Genomic DNA, 17,969 nt, shown 5'->3' with positions numbered 1-17,969 from the left:
AGCCCAAGACCCAGAGAGGCTGGCTGTGTGTTAGGCCGTAAGAGTGCCGGCTGCTGTAAACAGGGGCTCATTAGGCTGAGCCAGGCCGTGGGTGAGGCCCCAGTGCTGCCTGCTGCTGCCCTCCTGTGCGGTGCCTGTTCCTGCCTGCAGGAGCTGCCCTTGAGGGACCTTGGCCGGAGGGGCCCCTGCAGAGCACACCCCTCCAGCAGCCTCCTTCATCTTCTCTCTCTCTCTTTTTGTTTTAGTGTTTTTAGTAGTTGATGGACCTTTATTTATTTGTATGTGGTGCTGAGAATCGAACCCAGTGCCTCACACATGCCAGGCAGGTTCTCTACCACTGAGCCCCAGCCTCAGCCCTCAACTTCTCCTCTTCAACTTTGCTCTGGAAAGTGGTTTTCCCCACAGGCAGGCTTCGAGAGCGAGTTTTCGTGGCTCTGGTGCAGCCTGTGCCTGCCGTGTGTGTGACAGGGCCAGGGGTTCTCAGTGCTCTGCAGTGAGGGCTGCCCTTGACCTGGACCTCACCCGCTCTCAACACCATTGTTTGTTGCTGACTCTCTTTTTCTCCGTGAGCTCTGCACAGGTGCAGTTGGGATGAACACGAAGGCAGCATCCCTCCCTCTATATACTGGGCAGGCTGGAGCTGAGATTCTTGAGGAGGAGTTCAATGCCATCCTGTGCCACCATTTGTTCTCTGGAGAGATGGGGAGAACACAGGTGTGAGCCCAGCCCACCTGGGGCCAGAATCAGCCTCAGGGATTTCGTGTCCTCATGATCTGCCCACCTCACCTGTACCCTGTCCAGTGCCTTGCTCATGTGAGTGTCTTTAATTCCTCACGGGTCTCTGACCCCACAGGAGGTCAGAGGTTGCATCTGTAAGGGTCTGGCTCCTAGTTGATGTAGGGCCCTGGGCTCGTCTCTTTGCCTTTTGCTCCTGGGAACACAGTAGTGCTCCCTCCTATTACCTCTGCCACTGCATATCCTGGCCATAGCTCAGCCCTGAGATCACCTGAGAAGCAATGGCTTGAGTTATCAGGGTGTCTGTCCCTGGCTGTGCCCTCTCTTTCAGCAGTTCATCTTTTCCTCCCCCATGTGACAAGCGTCATCAACTTCTGTGTCTGTCAACTGCAGCATGAGACCCGCTCAGGCAGGCCAGGCCTATCCAGTTCTGCTCTGTGTCTCACGGGGCTTGGGGTCTGGGCAGCAGGGATTGGGTTCTTGTGACATGAGCCGACTGACCCCTTGCCTAGCTCTGGAGGGAGCACTACTGCCCATCTGGCAGGGAAAACAGGATTGTAGCTGCCACGTCTCCTGTGTGACCCCATAGAAGACCTGCTCCCTAGCTGGGAGACCCCTCAGCCATGGGGAGGCGGGGGGCATTCTGGGGACCCTGTTCCAGGGAACGTGGTTCCTTGTCTGCTGCTAGGAAGGGTAGCCCCAGCCTAGGGGATTCCTTGTCTGAGGGGGCCCAGTCATCCCTCTGCCAGAGGCTGGGGTCCTTCCTGGGACGCTGTCTTGGGAGCCTGGCCAAGGGGCCTGAGCCCTGTGTGCTGGTCCAGGGGTCTGAGTGCTGGGACCCTAGCCTGCGCTGGGCTGGGAGGGCTGACTGGCAGTCTGCTGACTGGCGTCACTCTGCTCCTGGACCTGGGAGCAGGGCTGAGGGGGGCGTTCCCTGGCACCCCCACTTCCTCTGGCACCTTGTAAACAGGATCTGCGCAGTATGAGGACAGACAGCTCCCTTCAGGCTGGCAGAGAGCTGGGGTCCCTGGGAGGAGTCTGGCGCCAGCCTGAGGGCTTGAGGCTGGAGGAACTGGTGGCAGGCTTTGGCCGGTGATCACGGAAGCAGCGTGGTAGGAGGCCTCCTCAGGAGCAAGTGGGCATTGTCTCTGGCCTCTGTTCAACCTTAGTCAGGCAGCCCCGGGTTTGGGGCCATTTTTGGGTACAACAGGCTGGCAGCTTCCGCCCACCCCTCCTGCCTGGCCCTGCTGCCAGCTTCCGCCTGCTTGGGCTGCACACGGCCTCTGTAGCCTTTGTCCAGCCCTCCCTCCCTCCCTCTCTCTTTGTCTAGCTCACCATTGCCCACTCTGGCCTCCACGCTCTGCGGAGGATCTCCCAGATCCCCCAGGCCTTGCCCCACCTCTCTCCTGGCCTCCTAGCCCTTCCTCTTGCTGCCCAGCCCCGCCTTTCTGAGTGCTGGCTCTTGCTGGATCCCTTGCTCTGTCCTGGCCCGCCGCCTCCTGGAAGCCTCTGGTGCATCACAGTGTCCGAAACTCTTAGCACCCTGAGCCACCCGAGGAGTCGGAGTATTGTGGAAAGAGCCATGCCAGCCAGCCGGGAGCCCCAACTGCCTGGCCCACCCACGGCTCTTCCCCTCTTTCTGTGCCCTGCAGTGCCCCTGCCTCTTGTGCTTAGGTACAGACGCGCTTCCCTGTGCTGGTCCCGTCCTGGAGGCTCTCGAGTCCTGGGTAAAGCCTTGCTCAACCTTGCCAACGGGAGGGCACTGCCTGTCTTCCAGGTGGCTGGTGATGTGGGCAGCGTGGTCTAGCTGGAACTGAAGCTGTGTGTTGCGGTGAGAGAGTCTGATTGCCTTCCTGCTTGTTCAAAAGTCTGCATTGGCAGTTGGGAGTGACCTTGGGCGGGTTGAGCCTGGTTTTCCTCTTTTTAAAATGGGGTTATACTTAGCGCTGCAGGGAGCCATGAGGATTAAAGACAGTCATGTGAGCAAGGCACCTGGGCAGGGTGCAGGGGAGGTGGGCAGCCTGGGGCCCGTCATGTCATCTCCTGGTGTCTCTTTGGTTGCTTTGTACATGAGACCCCTGTGAGTGCCAATCTCAGAGTCGTGGGGTTGCTCAGGGATGTGAGCTGTGCCCAGTTCCTAAGGTCACAGTTTGGTCCCTGGTGAGGGCCAGGAATCTTGTTCTTCTGCCTCTCAGTAAAGGGCCAGGGACAGAGCCTGGAGGCCAGCTTGCTCTGGGCCCTGGTGTCTTGGCTTGCTAGGATTTGGCTGATTGTCACAACAAGTGGATGGATGAGGACTGCACTGGGGCTGGGCACAGGCAGGTGTGGCTTCTGAGGGTGCCTGGCTCCTTCAGGAAGGGTGGTAGGCAGTATCCTGCCAAGTAGAAATGTGTGTTTTATGGAGAAGAGAGATGCCTGGCATGGTGGGGGGTAAGCATGGGACCCTGAGGTCAGGCATGGGCAGGAAGTGGGGTGGGAGCCCCTGGCTGGCCTGTGGGGTTGATGGGTAGAAACTGCAGGGAGGAAGACAAGGACACAGCCTGGGTGGAGGCACTGAGGTAGGGGGACAGCCTGGGCATGGGCGGGCAGGGTCCCCAGATGGCAGGTCCCCAGAGCTGAGGCATGGCCAGCTTCCTGAAGCCTGTGAGGGCACAGGTGCCTGCCTGGTGGTTTCAAAGTGCGGGGCATTAGGTGCTGGGATGTGCGTTGGCTGTGCTTTCTGGGCCACTCAAAACTGCTCCTAGATCACCCTGTTGGCTCTAGGGCCTGGGGGAGGGGGACAGGTGGGATGCTGGAGACAGGGGTGCCAAACTCCCAGTTTGGGTTGGTGGGGCTGAGTACCCCATGTGTTCTTGTCTCTCAGAAATGGGACATGCACCTGCTGGATTGCAGGTGTCCCCTGGGGCCCAGGGTGCTGGCCAGGAGGCATTTGTGTACTCAGGCCAGCCTCCTCTGGCTGCTGTGACTCACTGTGCTTCTCCAGCAGGCTGGGCTGAGCAGACACAGAGGTGTCACACCTTCCATCACTCAGCAGAATGGACTTGCAAGCTGGATGAGGTGGGGCCTACCGTCGAGGCCTGCTGGAGAGCAGGCCGCCCAGGGCTTCTCTTGCACCTGGCGGGTCCTGGTGCTGGGGCTGCTCAGCCCCTTTCCAGCTACCCCTCTGCAGTTGTGCCTGGAGACCCGAGTTCTGAATCCCTTCCCACTTCCATCTAAGGAATCTCCCACCTCTCTCAGACCCTCATCAAGTTTTCTTGTGCCCCTTCTCATGAAATCCAGCAGACCCTCTGCCCTTGGCAGCAAATCACGGTAACTGCACCCACCCTCAGAGGCTATCTGGGCCTCTCGTCCCCTGCCCGCCTTGCCTGGCCCTCCTGTGTTGACCCTGCGGCAGCTTCTCTTCCAGGATGTCTCCATAGGAATTCACACAGCAGACCCCGCCTCTGTCCAGCCGACCCAAGGCTTCAGTCATCTGCCGAGTTCCTTGGGGTCCTTCTAGCATAAACAGCTGCCCCTTCTTTTCTGGAGTGGGGAGGGCACAGCACAGCCCACCTTCTTTCTCAGCGGGCAGGAAGCCAGGGCTTGCCGTCCCTCCTCCCTCCCTGGGTTCTGCCCGTCCTTTGCTAGCTCCACTGCTCTGCCCCTCCAGAGCCCAGCCCCAGCAGCAGTCCCACTGGTGTCCCGCCAGCAGTCCATTCTTGGTACTGGAGCAGCAGGAGACCCACTCCCCACCAGATCTCCTCATGTCCGTCACTTCTGGCCACTGCTGTCTGTCATTCTTAGGAGTGTCCAGATGCCCTCACAGGCGAGAGTGCCCTTTGAGCTCAGAACCTCCTGAGCTGCTGGACTTCCCTGTCTGGGGCTCTAGCTCCCCAAGCTCGCGGGAAGCCCTTTTGGAGTTCTCAGGCTGTTTGGGATGGTGCCAGGACGTGTGTTCCTGGGCCAGGCAGGCCTGCACTGCACATATCGTGACAGTGCCTGGAGCCCAGTGGGCATGCGGGGCATATCTGTGGGATGGTGTGCATGGCAAAGTGAGGTGGCTCTGGGGCATCTTCCAAGGGCTTGAGCACAGCATTGGGTTCTGCCTGACTCCTGTCTGCTAAGGGAGCCCCCAGCAGCCCTCCACCTCATCTCCATGCAAATTTGTCTGCATGATGTTTCACTGGAATCTGGCAAATGATCTTTAGTACTCTAAAGTTATACATGCGTATAGTTTAGAGAGTAAATGCATTCTACAAGATTAATTAAGAAAAACAGCAATCCCTGGTGCTCCTCTTTTGCCCTCCCCAGAGCCGAGTACGTCTGATTCTGAGAGTAGATTCTTTTGATGCTTATCTTTTCTCTAAATGCTGCATTGCTACTTGATTTTTTTAAAGCATTTAGGCATTATATTGACTTGCAAGATGTGGAGATTGAAGTCTCTTTTCACACCTCTGTGTACAGTCACAGGCACGCACACCCCCTCAGGCACTCATGCACACATGTGTGTGTGTACACACGCACACACTTGCACATGTTACACTGGTGGCATCCAAGCACACTGTGCACATGCCACGCCACTTCTCATCTCCTGCCTGCCTTTCTGGTTTCCCTGGGTTCCTGATGGCCTTGTGTGCTTGGGTCCTAGACATAGAACCCTCTTCCACTCTGTCTCATGTTTCTTCATATCAGTGGTTTGTTGTCTCATCTTCATGAGGAAGTCTGTCCAGAACCTTCTATGGGGCATGGTCAGTGGGTTGCCCACCTTGTTCAGCCGCAGTCCTGGTTCCCTTTCCTGCCTCTGGTTTAGGCAGTCCCAGCTGACCTCCTTCCTTAGATGACCCCTGGTTTTTATGGAGTACATCGTGAAGTCCTCAAGTCTCCATGGGACTGTGGGGCCTTTGTTATCTGGGCTTCTTCCTCGGGGGGTGGGGAACAGTGCCGTTGTGTCTGGGCACTGCAGCCAGACTGCCTGGCTCTGAAGCCTGTCTCCTCCAGTCACCAGCTGTGTGACCCTGGGCAAGTTAGCCCATGTCTCTGGGCCTTCGTTTCCACACTCTGCAAGGCAAAGGTGACCTTGCCATCTCACAGGGCTTGAGCCTGTGAAGGTGGTGGGCTCAGATGAGGGCTGCTGCTGTGTGTGGGAGTGCTGTCCGTTAACGGTCAGCTTTCTAGGGTTTCTTTTCAGAAGAGTTTCTCTCTCCTTCAAGTTGGGTCCCCGTGGGTCCTCGCTGTACCCACCTAGGTCCCCCTATGAGGCCCTGCTGTGGAGGCCTCCTCGAGGGCTGAGGTCTGCCTCACATGACCTGATCTAACATGGAGCCCTGGGCTCCCTAAGCCCCTCTGGGCCAGCAGTCCTCCACAACCTCTCTCCCCTGAGCCAGTCTCTGAGCCCTACTCCCCGCCCACAGGGCACAAGGCCTCAGGCAGGTCCCCAGGGTTCCCTGGGGCTTGCAGGGTCCCTCTGCCAACTGTATCTCCTGCATAGCTGGATTTCTTTATACCCAGCGACCAGATCAGTATGAGGATGCAGCTTGCCCCAGACCCAGGTGTGTGGCCGAGCCTGCCTAGAGACTGACGTGAGCACAGGTAGCTCTCACTGAGGTGCTGTGCTTTGAAAACTGTAGTCATTTTCCATAAAAATATTTAGGTTAGGATAATTGGTTAACCAATGTTATTTCAAAATGAATTAACAAACAACTGAAAAGTCTGTTTAATTTCAGACGAGTAAATATCTGTGGATAGACTCCACATAAACTAAAGCTCTTTGGGCCTCAGTGATTCTTAGCAGTGTCCTGGGGGCCTGAGACCAGGATGCTTGGAGTCCCTGCTGCCACTGCTTTGGTGGATGACAGTGCGACCATGCACAGGAGCTGATCCCAGGTGGACTCCTTGGGGATGCAGGGGCATGCTGGCCTTCCTCAGGTGCTGGGACTCAGGCTTGCTTCTTACCCTCTGTGCATCTAGCTCCCTCTGCTCCAGACCCCCTCTTCCTGCAGGGCTGCATGGTTTGTGGGTGGTCACTGTAGGGTCTCCAAACTGAGGCTGGCCAGACTGCAGGTGTGACAAGTGACAAGCTGGATCTGGAGGGCTGGGGTGTCCCTGGGGGATGCACGCACAGGGACCACCTTAGGGTCTGGGAGCCTGGAGGCGCTGCTCTGGCCGCGTCCAGCCAGAGACCTTCTCATGGCCCCTGGTCATGGCTTGGTTTGGAGGCAGGGTGCTAAGCCGCTGGGTGGCTGGTGTCACTGTGGAGTTGAGAGCTGGGTGCCCTGAGCATGTCACGTGTGCCACGGCTCCTAACAAACCTGGGGAGTAGGTACTTTCACTGCCCTAATTTTAGAGAGGAAGAAACTGAGGCCCAGAGGGATCAATGGCTTATGGAGAGTGACACAGGTTAACAAATGGCTGGTCAGATCCCCTCTGCAGCCTGACCCCTGCTTTGCCATCCACTAGGGGCCGCTCAGGCAGATGGTGCTAGAGGCAGAGATGCTGCCGGCAGCTTCAGCTCCTGGGCAGCACCAGTCCATGCGGGCAAGCCAGGGGAAAGCCAGCCACCCCGAAACTTGGTGGAGTGGGAATAGGGGAGCAGGGCTCCCGTGGGACTTCTGCAGGGAGAGCTCCGGCGTGTCTTCCTCAGGGCCGTGTTTCTGTGGAGTAAGTGGCTGCTATAAGGGGCTTGGTGGAGCCACTCCCTGGAGGCTGCCATGAATCCAAGGGTTCAGCTGGAAAAAGACACAGAGGACCCAGGCTCACGATGGGCATGAAGCCCCTCTCCACCTTGGATCTGGATTTAACCCCTTCTCTTTTTCTTCTTTCCCTCCCCAGTTTTTGTGTTTCTTCCAGCTCTTGAGGACGCTGCCTGCCCTTTCTGCTGTAAGAAGATGTCGTATGGGTCCATCACCAGCGGAGGTGGCCTGGGGACCCGTGGACCTTTCAGGGGATCCTCAAGGCAAGGCTGTCAGCCTCCAGGTAAAGACACACAGCTGGCACCTAGGATGGGTGGGCATGGTGACAATGGGCAGGTCTTCTCCATGTCATGTTCCCTGAGGAGTGTGGCCCATGACCAGAGACTGCTGTGGCTGCTGAGCTCCAGATGCAGGGAGTGTACAGACTGAGGGGCTGTCCTGTGTGGGGGCACACTGTGGGGTCAGCATTCCTGTGGGGTGAGGAGCTGGCGCTCAGTGCTGAACTGTCGATGGTGCCTGGGTGTCTGGTTGTGGCTGAGCGCATGAATGATGACATCCAGCCTTCTTGATGCTGCCGCGGAGCAGGTGACCATTTGTGTTGCATGTGGAGAAGAAAACTGAGCCCTCACTTGGGGGATGACAGCTCCCTGGGGCTGTGCAGCTGGTGTAGGGCAGGACTGAGATCTACCCTGACACTTCTGAGTGCCAGAGCCCTGCCTGTGTGCGTCACTGAGCTCTAGGCCCCGTCCCCTGCACCTGGCCCTGCCTTGGGCCTCATGGCCACCTCCCTGTTCAGCCCCCTGTAGAGCTGGTGTTGGACAGGGGCTGTTGCCAGTTTTACACATGTGGGTGTCACCTGTAAGGCACCCCTGGCTCCCTTTTTAGGCACGCCCTGGCTGCCAGGCTCATGCGGCTGCAGTCTCTGGTGCAGGGCAACCTCATGAGCTGCCATCTTGAGGTGGGGAAAGACGACATGGAATTTGGGGTGCCTGAGCTCTCTGCTCACCTCCCCCGGCTCTGGGCCAGGGTTAGGGTTCAGCCTAGCGGCTACTGCAAGCCTATATGTGTTGGGCCTGACTCCACTGAGCTTCAGGTGGGGGCTTCTCTGTGGGTTGGGGGACTCTCTTCCCTGTGGCCCTCCAGGCTCCTGGCCAGTGCTCAGTTCCTCAGGCTGCCTGTTCAGAGGAGGAGGCCAGGCATGGGCCACCACTGGGCTTGTCATTGATGTTTAGCTCTGCGTCTCTAGCAAAGAGTGGGGCTGGTGTCTTTCTCACTTGTGGTGGGAAGTGGATGGTACAGGAAGGGTGAGGGTCCCAGACCTCATCAGAAGTGGCCACCTCCCTCTTCCTCATGGGGCCACTGCCATATAGGACCTCCCCTTCCTCTTCCCACAGAACAGCAGCTGCCCAGGCTCCTCCACCCTCAGCCTCCTCTTCTCCACTGCCGGGTGTTGTGTGCCAGGCTGTGTTCTAGGAGCCGGAGGCATGGGGTAGAGGAAGCAGGTGAGCCCCATGCCCTAGGGTCACATTCTGCCTGGGAGAGTTTCTGAGGTCACCTCACGTGGGTGCCGTGAACTGTGTGAAGAGCAAGACTGGGCTGGCTAGCCAGGGCTGCGTGAGCCGAGGAGGTGAGGGAGCCTTGGAATGGGGACAGTCTGTGAGCCATCAACTGGAGCCTAGGAGGGGTGGCAGTGAGAGACGTGGGCGGAAGGGCAGCAGGACAGTGTCCAGTCACATGCCTCCTTCCACGGGGCTGGGGCAGCCCTCAGGGTCCTCGGCAGGGTGCAGGGCGAGCACCTTTCTGAGCCCTCGGTCTGCATGTGTTCTCAGGGCCCTGTGTGCGGTGCACGCTCGTGGTTCAGGTGCAGAATTCATCGATCCTGGGCTTCAGATCCGCACATGCCCTTTCAGCCCGCCTCCCTCCCTCCGGGCCCGAGGCCTGTGCGTGTTGCTCTGTTTCCTTAGTGCTGGTTTCGAAGTGGCTTTGGGCCTTATCGAGTGGGATTCGTGTAGTTCTGGGACTTACTTCTCCTCTGCATTTGGTTCCTGAGGCCAAAGGCACGGCCAGGTCTCCTTGGGCTCATTCTCCCGGTGCTCTGCATGCAGCTCTACAGTGCACTGTGGCATCTCTGCCAGCTCCATGTCTGAGGGACGCCCAGGTTGCTTCCCTTTTCATGCCAGCACAGACAGTGGCCAGAGTCTTCAGGGTGGAACGAGGGTGGCAGTCCTGCGGGGTTCCTGTGCGCCTGCTCTTCTCGTGCCGCCCACCCTCTTCCTCCGGCCCCACTCCATGTCTTTGTCAGCACCAAATGGTGTTGGACAGGGCTGTTGCCAGGCAGTTGCCAGTTCACACATGTGGGTGTGAGGCGGTCTGTCTGGCCTCAGTCTGTTTTCCTAGCTCACGTGGGTGACCTTTCATGTTTACTGGGCCCTGAGGTCTTTCCTGTAGCTCATTGCTCTTGTTTTTATCTTGGATTTCTCTTGTTTTTCTACATTTCCTCTGTGTTGGGGACGGAAACCCTCAATGACGTGCTGTGGACACCCCCGTGGGTCGTGCCTGCTGTGGGCAGGAGTTCCCACTCCTCTCGCCCGCACCACTCTCCTGTCAGTTGGTTTAATGATGTGCCTTTGTGTTCTCCAGGAAAGTGACCTCGTTGATGGCGTGAGGTCGTGTGAGCAGGGAGAGGGACTCTAACGTTTTTTCCACGATTTGAGCAGCAAATGGTCCAGACCGTGTATTCTGCCTTTTTCTGCAGACCTGCAGCACTGGCCAAGGAGAGCCAGTGTCCCTTGGGGCCTCTCGGTCAGTTTTCTATTCTGGTGTTAAATCCGTCTTGATTTTTGCAGCTTTCTCGTAATTCTCTGTTTTCCAGGGCAGGTTGCCCTTCTCATTGCAGTATAGAAATGCCTTATGTATTTTGGGCTTTCTGTTATTGAACATGAAGTTGAGAATCAGTGTGTCACATTCCTGGGTTTGGCTGGCTGGCTCTGGGTCCGCCTGCCGAGGCACGAGCCTGCGCGGGGACCTCCTACCCTGAGCCCACGGCATGTCGTCTTTGGATGTGTGGTCTTCTTTCACGTCTTTTGATAGAGCCTTGTCATTTTCTCCATGAAGATTTACATATCTTAAATTTGTTTCAACAGAAGAAGAACAACAAAAACATGCTGCTATTTGGCTGCTATTTTCGGTGGTACTCTTCAGAGTATGACACTTCTCCAAATGTTTGTTGCTGGTGTACATATACAGTTGTTATTTTAAAAAGCAGCGTCCAGAGATTTTATTTAATTTAAATGTTTTGCTCTTTTAACTTTTTAAACATGGATACTTTCAAACATACAAAAGTAGACATGGTGATGTGTCTACCCCCAGGGCAGCCTTCTGTGTTCTCTGTTGCTACCCCCCAACTCCTGCCCGGCTGAGCTTGTCTGAACCTTCCCAAACCCTGACGAGTCAGGCTTCTGGTCACCTGGCCTGAACATCTAGTTGTCTCCAGTGACAGGATTCCAGCGCTGCAGCGTGTCTCAGCCTCGATGCTGGGTCACTGAGTTCTCCCGTGGCTGTTCTTGTGACACTTCTGTGTACCTTCTGAGCCCATGATCGCCTGGGTGCCTCCATCTCAATTTCTTTTGCCTCGAGGTCTGTTTGCTGGAGGGAGCAGGCTTCTGTGGAGTGTGGCCGACCTCTGCCCACTGTTTTGCACGCAGCTTCTGCTAAACTCCTCTCCCTAATGGCCGTGACTTGTCCGCGGCATCTCCTCAGTTTCCTGTAAGATGACGTCGTTGTCTCTTCCTGTCCCTGGCTTCATCCTGTTTGTTTTCTTCCCTTCCTGAGTTAGCTGGAGCCTCTCTCCGAGGATTGATGGAATTGGTGACTGTAGATGGTGCCCTGACTTACGAAGGGTCCTGCCCCCATGAGCCATCATGAGCGTGAATATGCTGGTGTTCCTCCCTGGCGTGCCCAGTCTCCCTGAGGTGCTCAGGACCCTGCAGTACCTACAGCTGGGAGCAGATGGCCTCACACCAAGGCTGTCTTAATGAAGTGTTGACTCCTGACGCACGGAGACTGGCGTCTGCAGACACCAGGTGCAGGACCTCAAGGCATGGTGTCCAGAAGGCTGTGGCAGCACAGCAATCTGTAAAGTTGTAGTAGCTTCCTTGGTGATCGTGGGATTGCCTGGATCTGCCCAGAATTGCAGGGGAGGGTCCCCTGTGTGTCACCAGCCCAGGAAAAGGTCACAGTCCAGACCTTGATTTCTAGTAACTGCTTTCCCACTCACAGTGAAAAGTCCGGCCAAACCGTCCCGAGTCACGACCCTCATGTATTCCTGTGAATTTGTGGGCACATAGGACTGTGTGTTTCTGGGATTTTGCTGGGAGACTGGTTTTGTTTGTAGGAGTTCTGACTTCCTGTTAAGTTCCCTTATAGTAAGAATCTGTTCAGGTTTTTGTTTCTCCTTGGGTCATTTTTTTAAGTGGCATTTTCTGGAAAAGCATCTGCTTCATCCAGATGTTCCCGTGTATTGAGGTGGAAGGAATGTGCACAGAGCTTGTCCTGGCCAGGTGCCACGTGGGCAGCACCCTGGGTGGGCTGGAGCGCAGACTCCAAATAGCATGCTCTGGGCCCAGCACCATCTGAAGGTAGCAGGCGAGTTGGCCCCTGCGCTGGGCCACCTGGGGTCCAGGTTGAGTGAGTTGCTTCCTGTGTAGCCAGGGCCTCAGGAGGCATGCAGTGGCCAGTCACCCTTGTTTGACTCAGGTTGTCAGTGTCCGAGTGATGTCCCCTTCACTCCTGACAGTGTGTTCGCCTTCCCGTTTTCCTCTTTGAAATAGGTGTACAGATCTCTCTGTGATGTGACTTCTTCAGAAAGACTTCATCTTTCTGCTACTTGTTAGCTTCAAATTTTAATTAATTTCTGCTTGTATTTTCTTTATTTTCCTCCCCTTTTCTCGAATTGATGCTATTTTATTTTTTCTGACTTGCAGATTGGATGTTTTTCTTGTTCATAGGCAATACTCAGCTTTTATTCTTTCCTAATAAAAGTATTTAAAATAAATAAATTTCCAAAGAGGTACACTTAGTTGAATACCACACATTTAAAAACAGAGTATTTAAAAAATTTTTTAGTTCTAAATATTTTCTAATTTCAATTAGGATTTCTTTGACCCAGGGATTATTTACAAATATTACTAATTTCTAAGCATATGCATTTTTTTTCATGTCTTTTAAAAGTGATTTCTAGTGTAATTTCATTTCCATCAGAAAAAGGCTGGTGTTGTCTTGACATGTTGACTTTTCACACTGGGGCTTTGTCAGGGTGCTGGTGGGGTCTTAGCTCACTCTTTGGTGCAGTCCCCTCTACCATGGTTGGTCTGTGAAGGCTTCGGTGGGGCTGGCTGAAGAGGCCCAGTTACTTCCAGGCAGGACAGCAGGGAGACAGACAGCTGTGGAGGGACATGCCTGCAGGGTGAGGACAGCTACATTTACCCAGTCTCTGCTGGGCACCGAGGTCCTATTTCCCCATCCGTAATTATGCAGCTTTAGGGCTTGTTCTCCGTTGAACTGTCTGGTCCCAGAGCAGCCAGCTTGGGGCGCCCGGAATGTTCCCTCTCTCAGCCTCTTTTTGGATTCCGTCTTAGGGAAAAGTCAGTGAGGTAGGCAGAGGTGCTCACCATAGCATGGTTTCACAGTGCCAACTCAGAAAGACTGTACGTACCAGTGCAGGGGTGCGGTCCACTAAGTGGCAGTCCATAATGCAGTCTGACACCTCACGAAAATCTTAGTGTAGTGGGGCACTGGCACAACCGATGTGACCCAGCCACTTGGGAGTGAAGGCAAGAGGGTTGTGAGTTCAAAATTAAAAGTAAAAAGAGGCTGGGGATGTAGCTTAGTTGCAGAGGGTTCAATTCTTAGTACCCCCCTCCCCCGCAAAAAATTAAAATAAACCACAGTGTTGAAGGACCTTGAGTGATTTGCTATGTGTTACAATTAGTGACAAATGTGGTAAATAAAAGAAGCAAAGCCATATACAGTATTTTAACAGGTTAACATTTATCTGGGGATATCTTTTTTTTTTTTTTTTTGAATTTATAGTTGTAGATGGACAGCATGCCTTTAATTGTTTTAGTTTTTTATGCGGTTCTAAGGGTTGAACCCAGTGCCTCACACATGCTAGGCAAGTGCTCTGTTACTGAGCTACAGCCCTAGCCCCATCTGGGGATATCTTGGTTGCAAATAATTTATTTTTAAATTCATAATTGTCTGCATTTTTAAAAAAGTATTTATCTTTATTTATTTTTGTGTGGTGCTGAGGATTGAACCTAGTGTCTCACATGTGCAAGGTGGGCACTCTACCACTGAGCTACAGCCCCAGCCCTAATTGTCTGCATGTAATTTGTATTATTCTACTCTAAAACAATAAATGTCCCAGGCTTGTCCACCCCCAAGTTCAAGGTTTGTGTGATTCAGGTGATCACACTGGACCAGCCCTTGTAGGGGTGTTTGGGGGATCCCTGTGAGATAATGGGCCCTGCAGCCTGGCTGGGGTGGCCGGGTGCCGGCGTGGTGAGATGCGTGATGGTGGGGGCGCAGTCAGGGCAGTGTGGGTCCCCACTGCTGAGCAAATGGTGGTCCCAGTCACTGAGGGTCTGTACCTCCTCCTAGGCTGGGTCGTGCTGGGCAGTGACTGTTGGGTGGAGACTGTGTCTCCTGCAGGGAGAGCGTGGGAAGGGGGCCCTGCAGGTTCTCAGACACTAGGCGTAGGTCCGGGCATCACCCCCGTCTGTGATTGGCCAGGGCTGCATCTGTGGCCTTTCTCCCCAGGTGTCCAGAGCATTTGCTCTTACTCTGTCACTGAAGATCACCTGGTGCAGTTCTTTGTCCTGTGGGAGCCTCCACCTCTAGAGCAGCTAGATTGCATCCTTCCCTCTCTCCTCCCTGACTTAGCTGTTTCTCTGCTGTGGCTAAAGGATCTGACCAGAACAACTGTAGAGGCTCACAGCGGTCTTAGTCCATAGAAGGCTGGCTCCATTCCTCAGGGCTTGAGGGGAGGCGGAACAGCATGGTAGAAGAATTGGCAGAAGGAAGCAGCTCACATGTTGATCAGGAAGCAGAGAGAGTTTCTATCCCCCAGATACAAAATATATACCCCAAGGCCACGCCCCCAAGTCCCACCTCCTCCACCCATTCCCTACCACTCCAGTTACCACTCAGATAATCCTCATTAAGGGCTTAATTCACTGATTGGGTCAAGACTCACAATCCAATCATTTCTCCTCTGAACCTTCTTGCATTGTCTCACACATAAGCTTTTGGGGTACACTTCACATCCAAACCATAATACTGCCCTCCTGGCTGGTCTCCTCGTCCCAAGGCAGAACTGGAGTATGTGTGGCCATTTCTGGACAGTGAGCCAGGAGGTCTGGGTCCCCTCGCAGAGTCTGTAAGACCAGGGTAGCTTGGGGCAGTGCAGCCCTCAGGCAGGTGTACGGTGGAGGAGGCACAGGGAAGGTGGCCTCTGCAGAAGGGCCTGGGTGGACTTTCCTCCTGCCAGAGAGGCCTCTTCTTGGTGCTTCTAGGGAACTGGCCAGGGGGACAGGGCAGAGCTGTTGGTCTTGCATGCTTCTCTTGAGGGGGCTTAGGTACCTTAAAAAAGTCTGCCCCGAAAGTCTTCCAGCATTGGGGGCTGTGCCCCTGCCTGTGGGAAGCCCACCCTTGCTCCTACGGAGCTGAGTATTTTCTTGGCAGCAGACCGGGCCCTTGCCTCCAGGAAGCCACAGCTTGGAGACAAAGCTCATGGGTAGGGAAAGACAGGGAGGCTCTGGTGCTGCTTGCTGGCCTGGCCGGGGCCCCGGTGGGCTGGGGCGGGAGGGCTGTGGCACACTGGGTGGCAGGGGAGCGTACTGCAAATCAGGCTTTCTCTCCTGCTGCTGCCATGCTCCAGCGTGGGCATGGAGGCCAAGGCCAGTGCCCACTGGGCTCATGAGGCTGTGCTTTGGCAGGCGGCCAGGTGTAGATGGCACTCTGGCCTTTTGCTGGCAAGGGCTGTTCTCAGGCAGGGGTTGTCCTAGGGGTAGCCCCAGCGGGATGGACAGGGCCCAGGGGTGGCTGTCCCTGCCTTTCTGCCATGGTGGTGAAGAAGAAGGGAAGACAGGCAGGCCAGTGGAAGCTAGGGGGTCTTGAACCCAGGACTCTGGGTGCCCAGCAGGGAGGTAGTCAGGAGCAGGCAGCTGTGTCCTGAAGCAGCAACCACAGAGGAGGCGCCCTGGGAGCTCTGCCGAGCTGCCACCCCCGCCAGGTCCAGGGGCCTAAACACCCGCTTTGGTGCCTTTCCAGGACTAGGCGCTGCCTCCAAGGGCCGCCGGACCCTGGAGCCTGCCTCGCCCCCTGCCTCTGGCCCGAGGAAGGACCCTGCTCTGGGGCCCCCTGGCCGGAGGGCGGGACCGAGTGCCAGCCGGGCCAAGAAGAGGAAGCCCAACTTCTGCCTGCAGGAGACGGAGGTGCTGGTGTCCAAGGTCAGCAAGCACCACCAGCTGCTGTTTGGCACAGGGCTGATGAAGGCCGAGGCCACCCGTAGGTACCGCGTGTGGAGCCGCATCCTGCAGGCCGTGAATGCCCTGGGCTACTGCCGCCGTGACGTCGTTGACTTGAAGCACAAGTGGCGGGACCTGCGTGCTGTTGTGCGGCGCAAGCTGGGCGACCTCCAGAAGGCCACCCCTGATCCTGGCCTGGGCTCCGGCAAGCCACAGGCCTTGGCCCTCACACCTGTGGAGCAGGCAGTGGCCAAGACCTTCTCCTGCCCAGCCCTGCCTGCCGAGGGCATTGGCCTCGAGCTGCCCAAAGGTGAGTTCCTGGGCCAGCTCGCCCTCCAGACCTGTGCGGTGGCCAGAGGGAGGGTGGCTGCACCTTGGCCGCATTGCTACACCTTCCTCCACAGTGGTCTCCTCCCTGTCCATGTCTTCCTCTGTCCCCACTGTTGTCATTCAGAATGTCCTCGTTCATTGTTCTTTGCCCCACTCCCTCGTTCACTTATGCCTGTTCATGATGTTCAGACATCTTTAATGTGCCAAGGTGCTCAGAAGTGGGTGGTGACTGCCCACCTAGCTCTTGCCAGGGCCCGCCTTGCCCTGTCCTGGAGCCACGCGGAGCACAGGGACAAGTGAGCCTACTTCTCTTCTCCCAGTCATTTAGGCAGTCTCTTCAATGTGATGGGAGTAAGAGATGTTGGGATCGTAACCACTGCTGAGTTACAGGAATTTCAAAGCTGGATATTTTGCTGCTTTTTCCTGTCCTATTCATTTAAAAAAAAATGCTCACTGTGACTTGCTAAGTTGGTTCAATGACCTGGTTTCAGAGCTGTAATGTGAGATAATGCTGCTGTGTGATGGTATTTATTTTTTTATCTAGTTATTATCATGGATTATACCCAGGGGCACTTAACCACTGAACCACATCCCCACCCCATTTTGTTTTTTTTATTTATAAGTTGCTTAGGGTCTTGCTAAGTTTCTGAGGCTGGCCTTGAACTTGAAATCCTTCTGCTTATTTATTTTTAAGAGGGGGCCTGTTGCTGTGTTTGACAGGTTGGCCCTGAATACCTGGGCTCAAGCCGATTTCCAGTCTCAGCCTCCAAGTGGCTGGGATGCAGGAGGGTGCCACCGTACCCTACGCTATGTCCCTGCCCGTCAGAGACCTCAGTCCTGGTGGATTCAACCTCCTGCATTATGGTGGGCAGGTTGAGACCTGGGGGAAGGGTTTGCCCAGGGCTGCCCAGGGCCTTTCTTGGAGCACCCAGAGGGTGTAACTCTGGGGGCAAATGACAGGTTGGGGAGGTCAAGAGAGGTCAGTTAGGCCTGAAGTCCAGGAGCTCTGAGTGGGGCCCAGATATGTGCAGGTGTGAGTGACTCCTAGGCCATGGCAGCAGCTGCTGTACTAGGCCAGGAAGGAGCTGTGGGCCCTGCAGAGGATCCCAGTTGTGGAGGGTCGAGGCCCTGTTCTGCAGGGCTTGCAGTGTGATATCGGGTTACAATATCTCCAGAGCTCAGGGCTGTGGCTGGATGACCATGACGGTCCCTAGTGTGTGTGCTCAGATCTGCTCTGCCGCCCAGGGGCGTGTGCAGTGAAGACGAGGTGCCCTGTGCCGCTGCCTGTGGCAGAGCTGGCAGGCCTGCACAGTGTCTGAACAGGTGCTCCAGGCCCCTGGCCTGAGGGTGGGCCTTGGAGAGCTTTGAAACCAGGTCCTTAAAACAGGTAGAGAACTTAAGACTTGTGAAGATGGTGCCATCTGACTAGCAGCTGGCATGTGTACTGTCCCCTTCTCCGATACCAGCACCTGCCTGGTCCCCACCCTGTGCTGGACAGTCTTCTGGCTGCTGTTCCTTGTTTTCTGCAGGACGTGGTGTCCTGGAAGCTGTAGGACCTGCCCGTGTGCTGTCAGGTGGTGGGGGCCCTGGGATCTCTGAGGGCAAGGTCTGGAAAGGTCCCTGGGTCCAGACTGTGGGGCCCTCACTTGCTTCCTGCAGAGGTGAGGTTGAGGGGCTGCCTGAGGCCACACAGCCAGGGTCTTGCTAA

At 55.7% G+C, this 17,969-nt stretch overlaps 1 protein-coding gene across 6 annotated transcripts in view; it reads left to right on the top strand.

The window, feature by feature from the left end:
• The window catches only part of Tsnare1 (t-SNARE domain containing 1), a 114,440-nt gene that overhangs the window by 36,603 nt on the left and 59,868 nt on the right, over positions 1–17,969 (top strand). For 3 of the 6 annotated variants that reach the window (XM_048802238.1, XM_048802237.1, XM_048802233.1), the window contains exons 1-3: positions 672–813; positions 7,543–7,686; positions 15,735–16,241. In XM_048802238.1, coding sequence (XP_048658195.1) covers positions 7,599–7,686; positions 15,735–16,241 — 595 coding nt within the window. In that variant the 5' untranslated portion in view covers positions 672–813; positions 7,543–7,598. Of the gene's footprint in view, positions 1–607; positions 814–5,943; positions 6,304–7,542; positions 7,687–15,734; positions 16,242–17,969 lie in introns of those variants that run through there. The other 3 variants (XM_048802236.1, XM_048802235.1, XM_015486531.2) reach the window with 3 other exon arrangements.

The sequence above is a fragment of the Marmota marmota genome, unplaced genomic scaffold (genome assembly GCF_001458135.2).
Source record: "Marmota marmota marmota unplaced genomic scaffold, marMar, whole genome shotgun sequence".
Taxonomy (NCBI): Eukaryota; Metazoa; Chordata; class Mammalia; order Rodentia; family Sciuridae; genus Marmota; species Marmota marmota.
This window is presented reverse-complemented; position numbering and strand designations above follow the sequence as displayed.